The sequence below is a fragment of the Oncorhynchus mykiss genome, chromosome 12 (genome assembly GCF_013265735.2).
Source record: "Oncorhynchus mykiss isolate Arlee chromosome 12, USDA_OmykA_1.1, whole genome shotgun sequence".
Classification (NCBI taxonomy): domain Eukaryota; kingdom Metazoa; phylum Chordata; class Actinopteri; order Salmoniformes; family Salmonidae; genus Oncorhynchus; species Oncorhynchus mykiss.
In genome coordinates this window covers 70,667,980-70,688,008 of record NC_048576.1, presented here as the reverse complement: position 1 = coordinate 70,688,008, position 20,029 = coordinate 70,667,980, and the positions used below count along the sequence as shown (strand labels likewise).

At 44.0% G+C, this 20,029-nt stretch overlaps 1 protein-coding gene across 1 annotated transcript; it reads left to right on the top strand.

Moving 5' to 3' along the window:
• The first annotated feature begins 201 nt into the window (after positions 1 to 201).
• LOC110538198 (serine/threonine-protein kinase 17A) lies at positions 202 to 16,163 on the top strand. Its single transcript, XM_021624852.2, has 7 exons — positions 202 to 667; positions 6,116 to 6,328; positions 11,539 to 11,683; positions 12,852 to 12,978; positions 13,103 to 13,151; positions 13,326 to 13,505; positions 14,188 to 16,163. The coding sequence occupies exons 1-7, from the start codon at positions 570 to 572 to the stop codon at positions 14,471 to 14,473; spliced, it is 1,098 nt and encodes a 365-aa protein (XP_021480527.1). The 5' UTR covers positions 202 to 569; the 3' UTR covers positions 14,474 to 16,163.
• Positions 16,164 to 20,029: the final 3,866 nt, after the last annotated feature.

Here is a 20,029-nt window from a genome sequence, read left to right as displayed (position 1 = left end):
GGTAATGTTTGGTTACTTATTACCTGCATAAGAGGTGTAGTTGTGTCCAATTTTTTTAAAGACATCTACTGAGGCAGTAGGAGTAGGCAACCTGTTGAATGCCACCCCAAGTAAGGCTAGTGCCTGTCTATCAGCCGTGTCGTAGTATGCGCACTGACTTTAACCCTCCCCCTTAACAAAGTCAAATTACCATTGGCTTTCATGTCACAGCGTCACTGAGAAAGCCTGGCCCTGAGATAGAGCTCAATTTTGGGACTGTCTATCCACACGCAAACCAACATACCGCGCTTGTCTTGATTACAGCTGCGGTGTATTACCAGTTCCTTCATATTTGAATGATTAATCTTTCTATTTCTTGTCAGTCAACGTCTATTTCTGAGGGTCACAGAATTCACCTGGGCATTTTTTTGTGCTGAGAAGTTTGCTGTTCTATTACAACATATTTTTCTCTTAATTTATCTTCCTCTGTATTTTTTGTGATGAAATTAACTTGAACGTATAGAACAGCAAATATAACTTCTGTCAAGGAAATATATTTTATCACCTCTCTCCAAACGGACTGCGAAGCAATGATGAACAAGAACGGGATGGTGACAAAAATTCACACGAGAATTAGGACCGATCCTTTCACGAGCAATTATGAGTTGCTTGGCAGAGAATTGGGCAGGTAAGTCGCTTGAAATGTTTAATAGTGTACCCTGTCCAGATCATGAAATGATGCGCTACAATAGGTGTCAATGCGTGCTGCAGTGCGAAGTAAACACGGGGAGGCAGGGGTAAACACACTGTTCAGTCTTTAAAGTGAGATATTACAAATGGGAAATGTTTGTATTTTCTCTCTGCACGTGCAAACGGGAATACGTAAACATTTCACGGTGTCGGCCCAATCCGGATGAGTGGCGCTGACACTGCTATGAAGACTCTCGATCTGCGCCCATGAAATTGTTTTGTGTAGTTGGCATTTTGTTTTTTGTAAGGGAAATCTGTGGGATTTATTCTTTGTGTGAGGCCTAATATTTCTGGAATTTGATTTAAGTATAACCAGCCTTGTCTCATAGACTATACGTAATATAGTAAACGTACATCCGGAATACTTACGTTTAGTGTATGTTACTTTTGGTATGGTTACTTATAGCAAAACAATTGGTTTGTTGGCCAGGTGTATAACGCGAACATCTAGCATGCGTGTTGGATTCTCATCATGGACAATTTTAGCAACTTTGAAACGACTTACTACTTTTTTGCTACTTTGCAACTACTTAGCATGTTAAGTAGTGGTGTAAAGTACTGAAGTACTATATCTGTTTTTTGATTGTATCTGTACTTTACTATTTATATTTTTCACTACTTTTACATTCTTATAGAAAATGATGTACTTTTTACTCCATACATTTTCCCTGACACACAGAATTACTCATTACATTTGAATGCTTAGCAGAACAGAAACATTGTAAAATTCACACTCTTATCATGAGGTCATACCTACTGCCTCTGATCTGGTGGACTCACTAAACACATGCTTCATTTGTAAATTATGTTGGAGTGTGCCCTGGCTATCCCCTAATAAAAAATGTAATTGTGCCATCTGGTTTGCTTAATATTAGGAATTTGAAGTTATGTATATTTTTACCTTTTGATACTTAAGTATATTTAAAATGAAGACTTACTCAAGTAGTATTTTACTGCGTGACTTTTACTTGAGTCATTTTCTATTGAGGTATCTTTACTTTTACTCAAGTATGACAAGTGAGTAACTTTTCCACCATTGATGCTTAACCCTAACTCCTACCCTAGCGAACGTTAGCAGCTACCGAACGTTAGCAGCAGCAAATTGGAATTCGTAACATATCAAACTTTTTGCAAATTCGTAACATAAATAACATGAATGAATTGCAATTTGTAATATATCATACTAAATGAATGATGGACAGCCACAAATGAATACATACCATACTAAATGGAGTGTTCGGATGACACCAACGCAGGCGCATATTTTCAGTCGCAATAAAGAGCATCATAATTATGTCTCTTGTAGTCTGAGAGCTGGTTTTGTTTTGGTACGTAGGCTACATGTTTTTCATGGCTGATTTTACATGAGTAAGGACTTGAGATGATAATTGTGATGCTAAATCAACCTTGTTTTTCTGTGTGCTGTTTTATTTTGGGGTGGATGGTATGTTGAATGTTACTTAATTCTACAACGGGACCATTTTTATGCTCATGATACACATACAGTATCAACACTAGCACAAAAAAAATGTCCTCCATTTGTAATTTATCCCTAGCCTCAATCAATGGCTTGTGAGACTTCTTTGATTCTCCTTCAATTGTGCCACATTCTGTCCCCTGTAAACTGAATTGAGATAATCATTTTACCCTATATCCCCATCTCTCCCCTCTTTAACTGTTACTGCTGTGGGGGCCCTCGGTAGAAAGGTGAATATGCAATGCATTTTACCAGCCCCAGTATTATTAGCATGACATATGCTCTGACCTACATGTACCATCACTGGTCTCAGTAGCTCCCTATCTCTATATCTCCACCATCCAAGGAATCTCTGGCACAAACACAAGCTATTAACACAGGAAGAGATGTTTGCTATTATTCTGTTTGTTCCAGAATCCAGACCATGCCTACAGCCTCACCCATGGCTGTTTGTTTGGGATTGTTACAGTGGGCTAATTCCCTGCCAATCAGCCCTGTTTTGTCCTGGAGGTCAGGGTGGGGGATAACGTGCAATTACCATCAGTCTCCCTCCGCCCTGCTCCGGCCCCCTGTTGTTCTCCACAGATCAGCGAGTGTGACCTACAATGCATTTGAACCCAGACACTAAAATGTGTGCATTCCAAGGCAGTTGAATGGGAGGGGGGGGGGGGGGGGGGGGGGGGTGGTGGTGTCTCAGAGATTTTAAACTCCTGTTAAAAAGCCAGTAGCCAGTAGCTACTACTTCCCTAGGGCCAAAATGTTTTAGTTCTAACCTGTTGACTAGGATTATTAACTAATCTGGACTTGGGTCATCGCATCGTTTCTGTCTCAGGTGATATTGTACCAATACCCCATGCAACCGTCCTTTATAACTTCATATGGAGTGGGAGACTGGGAGGTGTTACATGTTTCTCTCTTTTCTGGATAGTATGCAGTCGGGTGCTAAATAAAGACTCATTCACTTTGGCAGTTGGTAGCAGCCAGATTTCCCTGTCTGACACCATGGGACATCCTGGGCCAGCAGCCAGGACCTGGGGGTGGGGGGGGGCTGTTTGAGCTCCGAGCGAGCCCAGCGTCCTCTCGGCACTTCTTCCGCCCCCATCTCTCTCTCCTCCTCATCCTCCTCTCATTACCTCCTCGCCCCCACAACATCCTGATCTGGCCTCATAAATCCCATTAAGTGCAGGAATGTGAGCTGTGTTGGATGCCAGGAGAGCAGCTTGTCAAGATTTAGATGGCCAGTAGAAGAGGAGGGATGGATCCCCCCCCCCCCCCCCCCCCCCCTTCTCTCTCTTCTTCACAATGTTTGAGACATTGTGGCCCCTGGTAAACCTGCAGTAACACCTTTGAAGGCTTCTGAAATCTGCCCCTGATTGCTTCCCTTCAATGACCCCCGCCCCCCTCTGTAAATATACTCACACAAAAATCAGGCATTTAGATAACGTAGAAGAGTTTTTACTTTGAGAACAAGTTACAAGAGTTGACATGAAAGATATTGACTTTGAATTAGTTGGAACCGATCCCTGTTTCTAGGTCAAATGGGTGTCCTCTGATATTTACTTAGCCTAGATTTTCACTATCTTCACTATGATTTAGAAGGACAGCAAAGGGGTTGTCAACAAAAATGTGTAGGTTTTTGTGTCGTCTGAGAGGAGTTTATGAAGAGGAACCCAGCCTGTACTGTGTTAGGTAGCTGAAGGTGATCAGCCGTCTGTGTTTCTCAAAAGGGGAGTGACTCATGTCTGGGTCACTCCCCTTTCGAGAAACACAGACCCCACAGGAAAAACAGTTTCTCAGTTAAATTAGTGCCATCACTATGCATACTGAATGAAAACTTCCTTTTATGATCCCCTGTTGATTTGGGGAGTGACACACCACATACATGCAGACATGATGACGTGAAGCTGCATAATGATAGATCTGGAAATCAGGTGTTGGTGTGTCTGCATAATTGCCTTTTCTGTGGGATTTGGGATTTTCACAAAATGTTAAAGACAAACTTCAAGTGGCAGACGTGATTTCTGTCTGAGTGTCTCTAAGGAGCAGCTTCCTGCTCAAGGAGAAGGCTGAAAGTCATGTATTCTCTCATGGGTCAGACGTTTGAAGCATGTCGAACTTTGTCTGTATCCACCTATAACCCCTGTGCTCTTGTCTCTGGTGTGTTACTACAGACACTGTGTTAAAACAGCAGGGTAATGATGGCCTAGTTTAGCAATCTTTGACCTGTTGTCACCATCTTAAAAGGCCTCCTGTTGCTCCTCAGCATCGCCTGTGGTTTCTTTTAATATCATCGGCAGTTCCCAGCACAGAGGTAGCTGCTCTGAACTTGGGGAATTGGCTAATTAAAGGAGAAAGGCTTTGACTTTGACTGGTTTGGGTCTTTTTGATTTGGAACAATGTGCCCTTGCAATCCTCACTAGGGCTGGGAACCAGTGAGAGTGAAGAAAGGGGAAGGAGGAACAGCCCACAGGGAATGGGCTTGTGCCAGCTAACATATCCAGGAGGAATAGCAGGCTTAGGTTTACAGTACAGCCAGCCTGGAGGTAAGATGTGAGAAAATGACCAGCACCAGGTTTACACTCCCTCTCCATACAGACACTGCTTTTAATAGCATAACTGTAGGGATGCCATTGTCTACCTGTGCAGTTTTTATGAATGGTTGCCTTTCACTGCCAGGCTCTGTCTGGCCAAAGACATTGACTCCAAAACAGTGTCTGTTGTATGTCAAGTAACATGGCAGAAACAGTTGTCAGTTGAACCAGGGTAGCGAGGGAAGGCCAAAATTCACTAACAGGGATGCCAAATGATTTGATAAGTGAAGTTGCGGACTCAGTTTTTTTTTTCAGGGGTTAGGAGGACTCTGCTGTGGCCTCCTGGACCCACTTCTCCCTGAGTCCAGCCCCAGGGAAGTGGGTGGTCCTGGTCCTAGTGCAGGGGCTGCCATGTTTGCTGGGCTGCCATGTTTGCTGGTCAGCCTGCACAGGCCTTTGTGTGGCTGTCCGAGGAGATGTAGGGTCCTGCTTAAGGTCTGGGTGGAGGCGTTTGGGAATTCCATTTGTCCCCCGCTGCTGTCAGCTGTAAGAATGGGAAGTGTACAAGGCTCTGTTATCACCCTGGGATAGTGTTTGTAGAAGGCTGGACACAGTGGGGTGATTCTACACATTGGATTTCCTGCCCACACCCGCAGCCTGACCCACAACACCTCTGCTGTATCCATCAATGTATGCAGCAGCAAATGGAATGCTCAGATGGTATTCTAGAATTGTGGTTGTACGTTCCTCTTTTCTTTTCTCTGGGGGTGGGGCTTGTGGACAGACAAGCCCAGCTGTTGCACTCCTCTCTTTATGTTGACTTTTAAAGAGTGCTATTAGTCTTATTCCCCCTCCCCCCTGCCTGTCCTTTCAGCCACTCAGGAGTGACAGTTGGGGCCCACCTCCTGCCCTTCAGGCCCTCCACCGAGGAGGAAGAGGAGAGAAGGAAATCTTACTACACTGATGAGGGAGCCTATCACTTGGTGCTCATCATCAGTCCTATATTGCATAACAATGGTTGATAACTCCATGTGTATCCCTCTGTTTTGTAATACCACTCAGTCCACCTCTTCATTTTCCTTGGTGGTCTTTCAGTGGCCTGTGCATCCTACCTATTTTAATCTGTTTCACTGCACTGCATTTATTTATTTTTTTGCTTTATTGGTTGTGTCATAATTGTTTGGAGCTCTCAGTGCTGTAATTGCCGTTTCTCTCCCATGATTACTCCCTGCAGGTTCATGGCCAGAGTCAATCAGATTTACCGATAAGACATTGAAGACAACCAAATCAAACGTGTAAGCCTCCTGTAAATGAAACTCTTAATTGTGTTTCTGATTATTCAACATATCCCTTCCCCCCACTATTTTTATTTTCCCAGGGGAAAGTTTGCTGTGGTGAAGAAGTGCATTGAAAAGGCGACAGGGAAGGAGCACGCTGCCAAGTTCTTGAGGAAGCGTCGGAAGGGCGAGGACTGCCGCATGGACATCCTCAACGAGATCGCTGTTCTGGAGTCAGCCAAGGCTAACCCTTATGTGGTGGCGCTGCATGAGGTCTACGAGACCAACTCTGAGATCATCCTCATCCTCGAGTGGTGAGTAAACTCGTAATGCATCAAAACGCAAAGACCATGGGAAAACGTGGTGTGCACAGTATGTGAGTGTGTGTTTGGATCTCTGCACCACCCTTAGCTCATGTCGCCAGTGATGGGAGAAAATGCTGGTGATGGTAATCTAGAAGACCCTTTAAACTCTCTGTACATGTTGATGCTCCACCACAATGCAGCACTGGCAGGAAAAACGGGATGAAATGATAAGGTTCCTAATGAGGAGGGAAATGAAAACCCATTATGCGCCATTTACCGAAAAAACTTTCCGTCTCTGCAGGTTCTTCTCTTTCTGTGTAGTTTCGAGAGGTTTTGATGCGGTCGCCTGAGTAAAAATGTATTCTGCTGATATAAAACATGGGATTTTTTTTATGTCCTCTTTGTTTCAAAACCGCATGAGATGTTGAGTGACGCGAATGTCAGAGCGTTGAATTTCTTGAAAAATGGTAGATTACATCTCTCCAGTCTAACCCTCACACGTCAACTTCCTGTGTTTGCACTCTTACTGCTGAGGATGCAGCTGCGTGTCACTCAAGAGTTTCTCACCTTTAAAAACAGCTGCATGAACACGCACGCCAAACACACGCAGGCCTGCTTGAACCTTGTAACCTTATAAGGAAATGATAACTCCCCTGTGGTTGGTCGCTGTGCTCATAGCCACATCTCCGATTCTTGTTACCTTGCCTTACTATGATTGTGTCAGTGCTTCTATAAACAGACGGACGAAGATGGACCAAATGACTCAATTTTGAAGATTCTTGAGAATAAGTATTTGTCACGTGATACATTTTAAGGAAAAACTAGCATCGGTCAAATTATTCCATCATGCTTCAAAGCATCCATTCCATCCAAACACAGGGGAACCAGTCAGCATCTGAGCTGCATCCATCTGATCAACAAAGCAATGAGGTCAGGGTGGAAGGAAAGGCTCTGTCTGGTCTGGTGTTATATCCTATGACTACTATCTAGCGTGTGTGTCATGGGTGTCCTCCATGACCACTCTGGTCTCATTCTAATTAGGAGCCAGAGATGGTAACAAGCATTGTAATGATCCCCAAGCCCCATTACAAATAGACAACACCCCACCAACCAGTTCATCTAGAAGACCAAAAGACTGTGTCCCCTCCTGACCCTGGTGGGTGGTTTATGACCAGACATCTCCACCCATTCCCGTCCTAGACATAGAATGCTCCCGCAGAACAAAAGGTTCCCTATAGGGGGGGGGTCGTGGTATGTGCTTGGCCTTGGACCCCAGTTCGAAAGAGGAAGCAGAGCCACTATTTCCTGCCTGCAGGGGCAGGCACTGGTCCATAGCCCTGCACTAGCTGCCAGATAACTTTGCGCTTCCTTGTGCATTCGTGCAGTTGTCTTTTGTCTGTCTGAAAGTTTTGGAGATTCTTTGGAGATTCTTCTAGGCCTATGTTCATCCAGATCCCAGTATAGGTTATGGTTCCTAGTGAAATCCCCTACTAACCTGGTAATCTGCAGCCATTGAGATGCTGTTGCAGCCTGTATGACTGTGAACTCTTTGCCTGTGAAAGGGCTCTCTGACCTCAGCGTGGGCTAGCTTTGCTGCAAACCAGAGAATAATGTTCCATTTCCTGTGGGTTTACATAGAAGCAGTTAGTAATGCTCCCAAAAGTAGAAAACACACACACACACAAAGTAGCATGCGCATACACTCACACTCATACTCACACATTGGTCTGCACATAGCCACAACCACATCCCCACGCAACGTATGAGAAATGGGAGCGAGAAACAAACTTTTCCTCATCAGTAAGTCTAAACCCAGTCTGTGCGAGCACCACACATAATGACTAGTCTAACTGAAAATGCCACTTTTTAATGAGAAATGAACCTGCATCATCTCTGCTTAGAACGCATTCTGACGGTTTAATCATAATGGTTTTCTGTACTAGGGGCACAGTCCATGGCCTGCTTCTGATGGTGGTGAATAGTTGCACAAAATAAATGTCTTCAATGGTTCTCCAACAAATATTAGATTGTCATCTGTGTGTTCCCAACTCTCTACATGTCTTGTCAAGGAAACCCATGATGTTACCAGAGATCAAACAACCCTCTAGGATGAGACCAAACATCTTACGTTTTTGTCATATTGACAAATACAGTATTGTGCAGGTGCATTTCTAGAGGTCTACCTTATATGTGGGAAAATTAGATGAACCAAGTCACCCGACGTTTGTTTTTCACGGTCAGTGTACGCACGCCGAAGGTTTGGTCCAACCCTCAGTCACTACATATTTGTTTATCTGGCAAACAATATGAGTTACACGTTTTGTGAATACTGTACTTAGCCGTTTCACCTCAGTCTTTGAACTCATGACACTGCTGTAAACTCTGAGGTCACTTCAGATGAGAGGAACTCAAAATCTTAACCAATTACAGGCAATCGGATAGTCTTGGGAATGGCAGTCGGGTCCACAGATTGCCCGGCCAATCATAACCCGAGAGCAGCTTTAAAGCTTTACAGGGTATGTTGATGAAAATGTAGCACTTTGACTCACTCAAGCTTGATCTTTCAGCGCTGATGGAATCACTCCTGAGGTTATTTTTTCTAGAACAGTTTTTCAGCCCCTCTGCAATTGGGAAAGAGGATGATGTTTTTTTTTTTCTTCTTCTCCCCCCTCTGTCCTCTTAATTCTGCTTTCATCCTCAAGTGTAACTGTATCTGATGTTTTTGCGTGGGTTTTGAAACATCTTACGTAATGCAAATTGAAACTCTCACCTCCAGTCCACGTCAGCCATTTATCTTTGTCACTTCAAAATGTATGCAGTCCTCGGTTAAGTGAATGGATTATATACGAGTCTTTGACACACATCTCCACTGTCTGACATGGACTGGCCTTCATTTAAAACTGCAATATGTTCTTCAGGATATCTTTTTAGGAACTAGTAAAAGTGTTTTTGAGGATGAGTGCTGTCTAATCAATTGTGTTTGCAATTTTCTAAATGGAAAAAGCTCCTTGAACAACCGTTTGTACTGAGTTCTCTTCATTCTAGTAAAGGTTTGACACATCAAGTCTCCTGTAACGGAGGATGAGTGTTGTCACAGCATAGTCTCATCTAAATGATGACAACTCTGAAACCAGAGTCTATGTACTGTGCTGAGGACACAATGCAGTCAACACACAGGCCCTGTGAGAAGTGATCAGTAGTAGGCTTTGAGGTTTGGTAGCTGGCCAGCAAGAGTAAAATGCCTATTCCTGGAGATCTTAAGCCCAGACTAACCAAGTTGGCTTGTGAGAATGCAGCCAATATTGTGAAGCACATACGTAAATACACACTCTGTCCCACATCCTCTCATTGGGAAGTCATGGCTCGTCGGTCTTCAGCTCATTCTCAAGTAGCTCTTTGCCCGCCCTCCGCCCAACCCTAATGTTCTGCGGGTGACGGCTACTGTGAATCTCTTTTGATGGGACTCTGCGCAGTTATTCTGTCTTAAGTGGATGGGAAACCATTCCATGTCGTCTGTCTGCTGACTGACAGTGGGGAGACTGATCCACTGAGGCATAGAGGGAGAAATGAGACCATACAAACATGATGGCAGGAGATGTATCAGATCTTTCCATAGTGCTTGGAGAGTATGTCCTCAGTCCATTTAATTTCTACAGGATGGCTCTTGTTAGTACTAAAAGCCTTGTCTCCTCCTAGATGAGAGTTTATTGAAGTATTTTGGAGGGTATTTTTGCTTTCGCCTTTCGGTAAATAGTTAAAACTGGGAAAGGAAGGGGTGGGATAATTAGACCTATTTGAGTCAATTGTATTAAATTGAGACCCAGCACATGGAACAGACGAATGATGAGTGGCACAATCTATTTTTTTAATGTATTTATTTTAAATCATGCAGTTGTCAGCAAGCATAAATCAAAGCCATGCTTCCAACAACACACTGATGTCTCTCATTTCCTCTATCCTAAAACTGGTCAACTAGGACTGCTATGCATATTTGGTATACATGTGTACTGTAGGGACTTTGGTCCCCTTTCTTCTTTTAGTAGTCTTCCACCAACACCTTTTTTTTGGGGGGGGGGGGGGGGTCAAAAGATACAGCCAGCATTAAATGTGTGGAGCCCCGAGCGAAAGGGGATTTATATGGCGCAATGATGGATATCCAGAAAAACACAATCTCATATTTTCACAGCTGAGGACAGTAAAGGTAGGGATGCAACAGTGCGGGGCTACCCAGGGATTAGATGGTGTGGTTATGTAACAGTTATGCCCGGGCCATGGTCATAGATAAAAAGCATGTGTGCTGACTAAATCCCCCACACATGGCTGTGCTATTTGGCAAGCGTCCCCTCTCCAGGCTTTTCATCTGCTTTGGAGAAACATCCAACATAAATCTGCCATGTCCCGGACGGCATTGCTTACCATTGTTACACAAGCATGACTAGAATTGACAAACAAGGCATTTGCCTTAACAAAAATGAGATGTCAGCATTTTAATTTGTTAATTGGCCTTTCTATTTTCTAAGTGGATCCAAAAAATAGGACAATCCCCCCCCCCCCCCCCACTAATCCTGAGCAGTTGGGAGTGGGTGCCCAGATTGGATAAACTTCCAATTTTGGGGGAGCGACACAGCAGTGTGGTGGTAATCCACTACTGTAAACTATGGGATTGTTTCAGTGTGCTGTCACTGTCTCAAGTCTTAGGTAACTCTTTATTATACGACAGGGATCTTCTAGTTCGATAGATTTGAAATTCTTTCCCCTTCGTTTTTTGTTTTTGACTTAACTGATCTGGAATGTGTAACTCTGGAAAGCCTTATCTGGGGCTGGCACTGACTGATATGGGTCCTCGTATCTCGAGTCAAAGCTGAGGTCAGGGAGGCACCATTTTTCTTCTGATTTTCGTGTGGGAACGTCGGAGTGCCACAGACAGGAGTCACATGCTTTGTGTGTGGATGTGGAGCACGGACCCTGTTCCCAAGCCCAAAGTACAATAACCACAGGGCCAGTTGCGTAACACTTCACTGTGTATGTGATAACGGGATAGGGGTGGGATTGGCATTGTCGCCATGTTTGAGTTGATAGTTGTACAAATGCAGTGATTTACAGTGTAAGGGTGTAGACTTCATGAGTGTAAACTACAGATATGATAAACATGTACTGTTTGTTGTTCATCTCATCGCTATGGGTCTATTTTGATCCTCCTTTGCCTCTGTGTTTTCCAGTGCTGCCGGTGGAGAGATCTTCAACCAGTGTGTTGCGGAGAACGACGAGGCCTTCACAGAGAAGGATGTGATCAGGTTGGCCAGACAGATCCTCACCGGCGTGGCCTGTCTGCACAGCAACAATGTGGTCCACTTGGACCTGAAGGTCAGTAGAAAGCTCTTCTTGGAACCCAAAACCAAATCCACTACAAGTTACGGCTGTCAAAGTGAGACTAGTGAAAAAAACAGGACACCCCTGGAATGGACGACTGTTTCTCAACTGCCATATTTCTCCCCTTAAGCAATGAGAACCCCTTAATGTGGCAGAGCAGTAACTCTTCCTGTATTCTAGCAAATAAAGACGCCCATCCAAGTTGCTCTGTTAGCTTTTAACGAGTGACAACTGTTTGTATGTGAATGCTGCGTAGTTATTGTCCTGTAGTTCCTGCTCTTACATATGAACCCTGTCAGGGTCTGGTTTCTCTTTCAAACTTATTTTGTAAATACTGCAGGGTTGTGTAACAGAAGACACAGAACAAAAGCTGTAAGTCCTATAGGTCTGTTTTGTCTGCCCAGTGATGTCAAAAACATTTGTATTGTTGATAAGGATGAATAAAATACTGTTTTGGAACATGTTAGAACTTGGCAGGCAGGTTATATATGACGATGGACTCCTCTGATCCTGGGGGTTTATGAGCAGGGTTTTTGGGTGAGGGGGACTGAACCGACTGTCCTCAGACTAGCTTTTATTGGCTCCCCATTTTTCCTTTTCTACTCCCCCAGTGATAGACAGTGTTAAGTCTATTCCTGGTGAAATGTCACAGGCTTGCTGTCTCTGCCTCTGGTCTGTCTCTCTTGGTCCTTCATTTATCCTAGATTGTGATACAGCCTGGGATCAAACCTGGGTGTGTAATGACAGCTCTAGTGATGCAGTGCCTTAGACCGCTGTGCCACTTGGTCCAAGATGTCCTGGCCAAAGGCCCCAGGCCAGGAATCTAGCCAGTATGACCCAGAGGTTAAGCATCGTATATGATATAGGAGCCATCTAATGTGATAGGCCCTCCAAGACATCCCACCTTTCCTAGGAATCCTCTAATAGGCTAAGGGGATGAACCTGGTTTAGTGATATTGAATCTCTGAGGCTGTACACTCTGTGGGTTTGGCTTATTCATGTAGAGGTAGATTAGACTCTTTAGTGGAAGGCCTTGAGGCTCAATGACTACTCAACTGATTAACTATCAATCAAGCATGGTATGTGACCTCTGACTGTAAATTCACTTACCACGCACTCTTTGGATTTGGTCTAATCTGTCTATCTCGGTCTCGCCCCTCAGCCCCAGAACATCCTGCTGACCAGTGCCATCCCACTGGGTGATATCCGCATCGTGGACTTTGGCCTGTCCAGAAGCATGGACAGTGTGACAGAAGTCCGAGAGATCCTGGGCACCCCGGAGTATGTGGGTGAGTCCTGCCTCCTGGCTTCTGCAGTCAGATTATATCAATAAGGAAGATAGATAAGCAATTCTAAACTTCAGTACTGTAAAATGTTTATTAGGACTAATTGGCGTTGTCTATGCTATTCCAGCTCCAGAGATCCTGAACTATGAACCCATCAGCATAGCGACAGACATGTGGTGAGTATGAGCTAAAGAGACAGTGTCAAGCAGATGTCAGCTAGTGTCTTCAATACATCTTGGTTTTTCCAGAAGCCATAAAATATTGATCACCAGCCAGCTCCACAGTGGAAATCTGAGAAGAATACTTCCCCATGTCTTGTAGTCTGACACCGTTCCCTCCTCATCTCTCAGGTCCATAGGGGTCCTGACCTACGTCATGCTGACGGGCGAGTCTCCGTTCCTGGGGGACAACAAGCAGGAAACCTTCCTGAACATCTCCCAGGTCAACGTGGACTACTCCCAGGATGCCTTCGAGGGCGTCTCCTCCCTCGCCATTGACTTCATCAAGACCCTGCTGCTCAAAAACCCCAGGTGAGGAACAGGATAGGGTCAAGAATCAACACTCAATCAGTTCAGTGCCACAGCCCGACAGATGTTCTCCCACATGTCCCATAGTGAGTTCAACACTGATTAACAGGTGAATGATGTCATTCATACTGCTGTTTGCAACACATCCTCGTTAAGTCTCCAGATGCGTGGTAACGTATATTAATCATTGTTACGTTTCGACTATTAACACATTCTGTGTCACCATTGTCACTATTTGATCAAGTGTTCCAGCACAGAAGGGCTAGATACTGTATGTCTCAATGACAAACAGCAGTAGTCTATCGCTGTGATAGGCCATAATCTTCACTCAATATAATTTAATTGCTGCAGATTATCGGCAGTATAATTTATATATTTTTTTAAGTGGAAAAATTCCTGTGTGTCTGAGTAATCCCAAAAAGGGGAAAAGACTGGGATGAAACAGTGGGCTTTGGTGGTTTTCAAAAAGACTGTCAGGGAAAGAAGAGTGTCTGAGGGAATGGGAGGGACAGGAAGTTATATAACTGCATATTTGTCACCTATTTGCTTTCCTTTACATATATTCAAATTAGCTATTTCAGTTTTACTTTCAAAACTGATGAACAGAAGCTTTAAAGTCCTTGCTGCCTAGACATTGATGATTGATTTGAGATCTGACACGCATCCTCTGTCTGTGTGTCCACAGGAAGAGAGCCACTGCAGCGGAGTGCCTTAACCACCCCTGGCTGACTGGACCAGCTTCCCTCTACACCCAACTCCACGCCAGCTCTCTACCCTCATTGGACGAGCCTGAGACCAGCCAATCAGAGTCTGAGCCTGAGAGCCCGGCACCCTCCCCAGAGCTGGAGAGCATGGGTTCGTACCTGATATGCCCCGGTCAGGTAGACCTGAAGACAGGCCGCAATGCCTTTTCCTTCACTTCTGAGCCCTTCCCCGCACTGCCAGAGATCCAACAGGAGCTCATCTGCTGAGGAAGGGCTCCACTAGACACTGTGTGTAGTGACTGACTGGACTGCTGTCACAGAATGGACACTGTCTGGAAGCCAGTGAGACCTGGTCTGGTCCGATGCAGGGCCTCCAGCTCTGTTTGACTCTGTATGTGTGCTGCTGCTACTGCTGCGATGGATGTGAAATCTGTCTGAGCTCAGCTGACCGTGTGCAGTAAATCCATGCGTGTTTGATGCATGTTACCCTGTGCTGATAGTGTGCTGATGCGTGGCGTCTGGTAATGAGCCACACTGACACACTTTAATGCATGTGTAGCGAGGGTACTGTAACTGTATGAGTGCTGTGAATGGAAGGAGTGGGCCAGTTCTTTGTGCTCGGCTATGAAGACTAGAACAGTGGGACTGACTTCATCCATCACTTGGTCTGGTCTGCACTCTCAGTGAAGGAAGTCCTGCTTTGTCCCAGGCTGGGTTGATCCCTTGTTGGCTCTCACCTTGGCTGCCCTTCATGTTCCACTCCCTCACCGACCTTTGAACCAGGACTTCGCCTCTCCTTTGTGAGGATGTAAATGCTGAGAGGAAATGACGTTGGCCAACAGGAAGTTGGAACCACTTTGCTTTTTGTTGAGGTCTGAACCTTATATGCCTTTCATGATGTTGATTATGAAGGATGCCAATGTGGTTAGACAGATGTCCCTAGATGAGATGCTGCCTAGGCATCAAAGGAAAACTGACTGACTGTGTTAGGGGAGTGCCCTCACAGAAACCAGTCAGAAGGGTTAAATCGTCTTCTCTGATTTTGTTTGTGTTCATATGACCACTTCAGGCCTCCAAACATAGAAAGCCATCTCAATCACCACATCTAATTAAATCACATCCTTTGTTTAGTGTAAGGACAATCTTGATGTCAATTTAAAGCACTTTTTATTTTAAAAATGAACTACACAAATGATCAAAGTATTAACCAAAGTCTTGATGAAATGGCTCAAAAAGCACAGTTTAGTTGAATGATTAATTAAGACACAAATGTACATGGCCACTTCCCACCATCTGTTGTTCATATATTTGCATCACCTGTTTCCACCAAGTGCCATATAGTTCACCTGCTGTGTTGATGTTTCTGTTTATTCTTGTAAGATTTTTGTTGTTGCTATTGTTGCACAATTTCCATGTACTCATGTTTGAAATATCAGTTTGCCATATTGGATATGTCACAATATATTTCCCTTCAGGCTTTGTGAACAGATGTCTTTTTGAAAGGAAGTGACTAGGATTCAATAATGTCACAATTTTGAATTGTGGCGTTTAATGACAGTTCAATGAATTGCAACCAATTGAAAGGCTTTGAAGAAAGCTCATTTTGGATATGTGGTGTTTGAGAGTGAAGAGAAATTACTCTTGAGGACTTCTCAAAAATGACTGAAGTGTGTATTGTTTGATAGTGTAAGAATAATCTGTAAAATATTTTAAGATCATAATGTATGAACATTTTAATAATTATTGTATAACTCTTTTTTTTTTTCTTTTCTTTTTTTTTTATCTCGACTCTGTACTTGTGACTTTCATTCCTGGTTACTGCTCATGAATTTCAGGCAGGTTTGCACTTGTGTCCAGGTGGACGTTACATTGAAATTAATAAATGTTGATGGCATGCCTTGCAAAAATGTATCGAAGAACAATAAATGTACATTTTGTATTAAACTATTCATCTTGATGAATTGACTTCATTGTGTGCTCTGTTTAGGCATGGAACAACCAACACTGTCTTGTTCCCTCAACCACAAAGCTTAAGTCTGGTCAGAATGCATTTCCTTGTACAAAGGACCGGGGAACCATTGAGACCCATTTTAACCTTATTCTCCTCATGTGTGCTGAATATCAAGTCTCTCCAATTGAAAAACATTCCTCCAACTACAGTATCTTTAGTTTATACTGAAGACCATTTCCCAAGTGTCTGTCTTTCCTGTTTTTGGTATTTTTGGGAAAACAAGTTAAATGTAGCAAGAAGAACTGATGGGTTTCCAGAAATATCTAGCTACTCTTCACAGGAAATACCAGTGTCACTTAAAGGGACATGCTGCAACGCTTTCTTCACGTTTGTGTGTGTGTACACACACACACACACACACACACACTGTTTAACCTGCTGCAAGTAAACAAGGGAGACAATGTCCCTGCATGCCAACATTCTGGATTCTTGCTTTAATGTGCTCTTCCGCTGAGGGTTGTCACTAAGTCCAGCTAGCTCCACGCAGGCCGTGTTGAGCTCTGGACAGACGGAGAGACGGGCCCTGCCTGGAGTGACCGTTTACCTTATATCCTGCTCCTCAGACCTTTGGAATGCAAATGTTAGTAACTTTCCCTCTCACTTTATTCACCCGTGTTAATATAGCCTTTGTTTTCTCAGCAGGAGTGGCTCTGTTTTACACCATTGCTATTTTTTTCACACCTACCAACCCCATACACACATTCACACCCTCGCACGCACACATTATGCAAACCATGACAGAGGTAATAGTCACAGCCTGTGTTGCTGGGTTTCACACAATTGCGGGAACATTGTGTCCTGATATCTGGAAGACAGCCGTTGTGAGGATTTTAAAAATTAATTCAGGTGTAGTTATATCAAGACCAACGGCTTCACGGGAGAACTACAGCGCAAAACCACTGGACCAATATAGATGAAAAGAATAAAGTCAAGCTTCCATAGACGCTAAGATAACCTGCTCTGGAGGAGAAGCAGATGCAAAGGCTTTGGCATAGAGGTTTTCCTTTAGTTTATCAGTCCTGGCCATCTTTTTTTCCACCATAGCAGGACATAAATTGATTCAATGATCTGTTACAGCATCTAACTCCTCTCCGTTGCCCTTCCCCTTCACATCTCCAGCCATGATGTTAGTCGTACTCTGGGTGAACTGTTTTGCTGATGTACAAAACCAAATGTGGCCGTTCCGTTCGCAAAATGTCAGACGTCTGAATTCTTAAATCGTTCCTGCTAAAAGCAGCCAGCGAGCTTTTTGTTCCCTGGTAACCAAGCATCCTAAAAGAGCAGAAGTTGTCACAACCTTGATCCCTGAGTTGAACATGTAACAGGGAATCAGAAAAGCAGAACGTGGGGAAGAGGAGGAATCTTTTGTCTTCCCATATAGACACCATTGACTGAACTCAACATCACCAGTTACAAAACCAAGATTGACCATGTTTGACAACAGGTTGGAATTAGGGATATGGACCACTGGACCGGTGTTCATTTGAATTGCTTGAGCAAAGAGCAAATACTATGCAGATAGAATGTTGGACTTGTTCCATAAGATCATATCGATATGACGTCTCGAGAGATCTTCCTTATGAGATTAGTGTGAAGGCTGTTCATATGAAAGACCAAGCCAACATGTCCTTACCATGCTCTATTTCAATACTTAAGGACATTTAGCAGCTGACACCATGGGAATAAAATGGCCCAGACTCTTTTCTTTCATACCCCTGCCTACTTCCTTATTTTTTTCTCTGACTTTTCTCTTTTTTTGTTTGTCTTTATCCGTCATGTTTCTCTGGTGCTCTTTCATCTTTCATTCACCCCGTTCTCTTCCATCTCTAGATCTCTGTCAGTCTTTCAGCTTTCCTAGAAGCTGCTCCCTCACACCTTACATAATGGGGAAATGATTTGATTCTTATGTTCCTGATTAAAGTTTCATTACGGTGTGATCATGTTGATGTCAGAATAGTCAAGAGGAGGGGGATCACAAAACAATCCCTGCTCAGGGCCTTGGAGGGGTTAGGAGGCTCGGCTGCCTTAGGATACTCCCTCTCTCCACCCCACCCCCTTTACGCTCTTCTCTCTCAGGACCTGCTCACCTTTTAAATATCAGAACTTGTATCAGTTTGACAAGCTTTGTATGTGAACAATTATTAAGGCATTGTTAATGGTACAGCAATTAGATCCCAGTGAACAAGCCTGTCAATCTATCAACCACTCGTCACATCACAGGGCATTCCATTCCCCAGGCCGACAAATGATCCAACTGTGTTCCAGCAAATAACTCTAGTTGCCCTCTAGTAGCTCAAGTGTAGCCTACAACATTGACAGTTCATTGACATACCAATTCATCTGGTATGTGCCTGTTTGTCTGGCCCTCTCCAATTAGTTTACTTGTTGTGTTACATTCCAGCATTGACCTCAAGTATCTCATGTCATCAAGTGCAGTTCACAGGAGACTGAGAGAAGACTCACTGAGAAAAGACCCAGAGGTTCATGTCTTTGCGTGTCATGGCCAGTAGTGTTTCCTATTGATAACAAGACCAACCATGGCACATGCAAATACTGTTCCTCTACTGTGTAGTGACGTTCTGCTTGCGTCCTCTGTAGATATCAACTAAGACAAAATAAAGAGAAAATTGCTTTCACAAGTTAAGTCACGCTTTGAAGAGAGAAAAAGAAAATGTTCAGAGAGCACAAAGCCTATCCTAACCACGGGTAATATGTTTCTCATGGCGAGGCATTCTCAGCCAAGACATTGAATGCCTTTGGTTAAGCACAGCTATTTATTCTTTCCCTGGAAAAAAAATCTTAAGAACACAAAAGCATTTTAAACAAAAAGTTGCTAGGTCAGATGGCTGATGTCTGTTTTTTCTCAGTCTGTGGCAACTGCATCCTGCCACAACATGGAAGAGGCAGGCAGCATTGGCAGAAATGATATTATTGAACTTGGTGATACTCAACTCAGGGGGGATCTTCTCAACTTCAACTCAATACCTTTGAAAAGGCCACAATCAAAACAAGAGGCACAGCTAAGCCAGTCCTTATAGGGTTCATTTTCTGTGTGGTGGGTAAGCTCACTGACAGCAATAAAAATACTGCCAAATAGTTGTTTGGGCGCACGCATGCACGCACGCATGCACGCACACACCCACAGTGAACTCTGTGGGCTCACTGTGACTCTAGTAGCGTGTAAGGGAGTCCAGTGTTTCAGAGTGAGGGGGGAACAGAACTGAATCTGGTGGTCTGGATCATTCAGAGCTCTTAGTCATTTCCATCCCAATCGCATGTACACTGTTCACTTCAGCTCTGGGGTTGGGGAACAGTCAAGTACACAACACGCTCTCTAGCTGCTATAGGCTGATACTGTTGGTCTTTCCCTCCTCTCCCGGCCTTTCTCAATACCTCTCTACCCTGTGACTTCTTCTACTCTGCCACGCTTGTAGTTGTCAGAGGAAGGGAACAATACAACTCTGGCTTCCTGGATTTAATTGCAAGCTATGACTTGCGATTCGTCAGTGACGTGACATAACTGCCACTTGGTGTGCCCATGTGAGTTGAGGATCCGTCTATTTACCATGATGGTTTCAGCTGGTGGCTGGCATTAGCTGTTTTTGGTTCTGGTTTGGTGACATGACTGTAATTTTGTGTGTGCGTAAAGGAGAAGGGTGACAATGTTGTGCTGCGTGATGATATGATGGCCATGGCAGCTGGTATTACTGGTTCTGTTCCAGCGGGTGTGTTGATGAGGAGGCAGGGAAACCAATAAACCTGTGTTCTTACAGTTTAGGACCAGCTGATTTATCAGGATACCACGGAAGAAC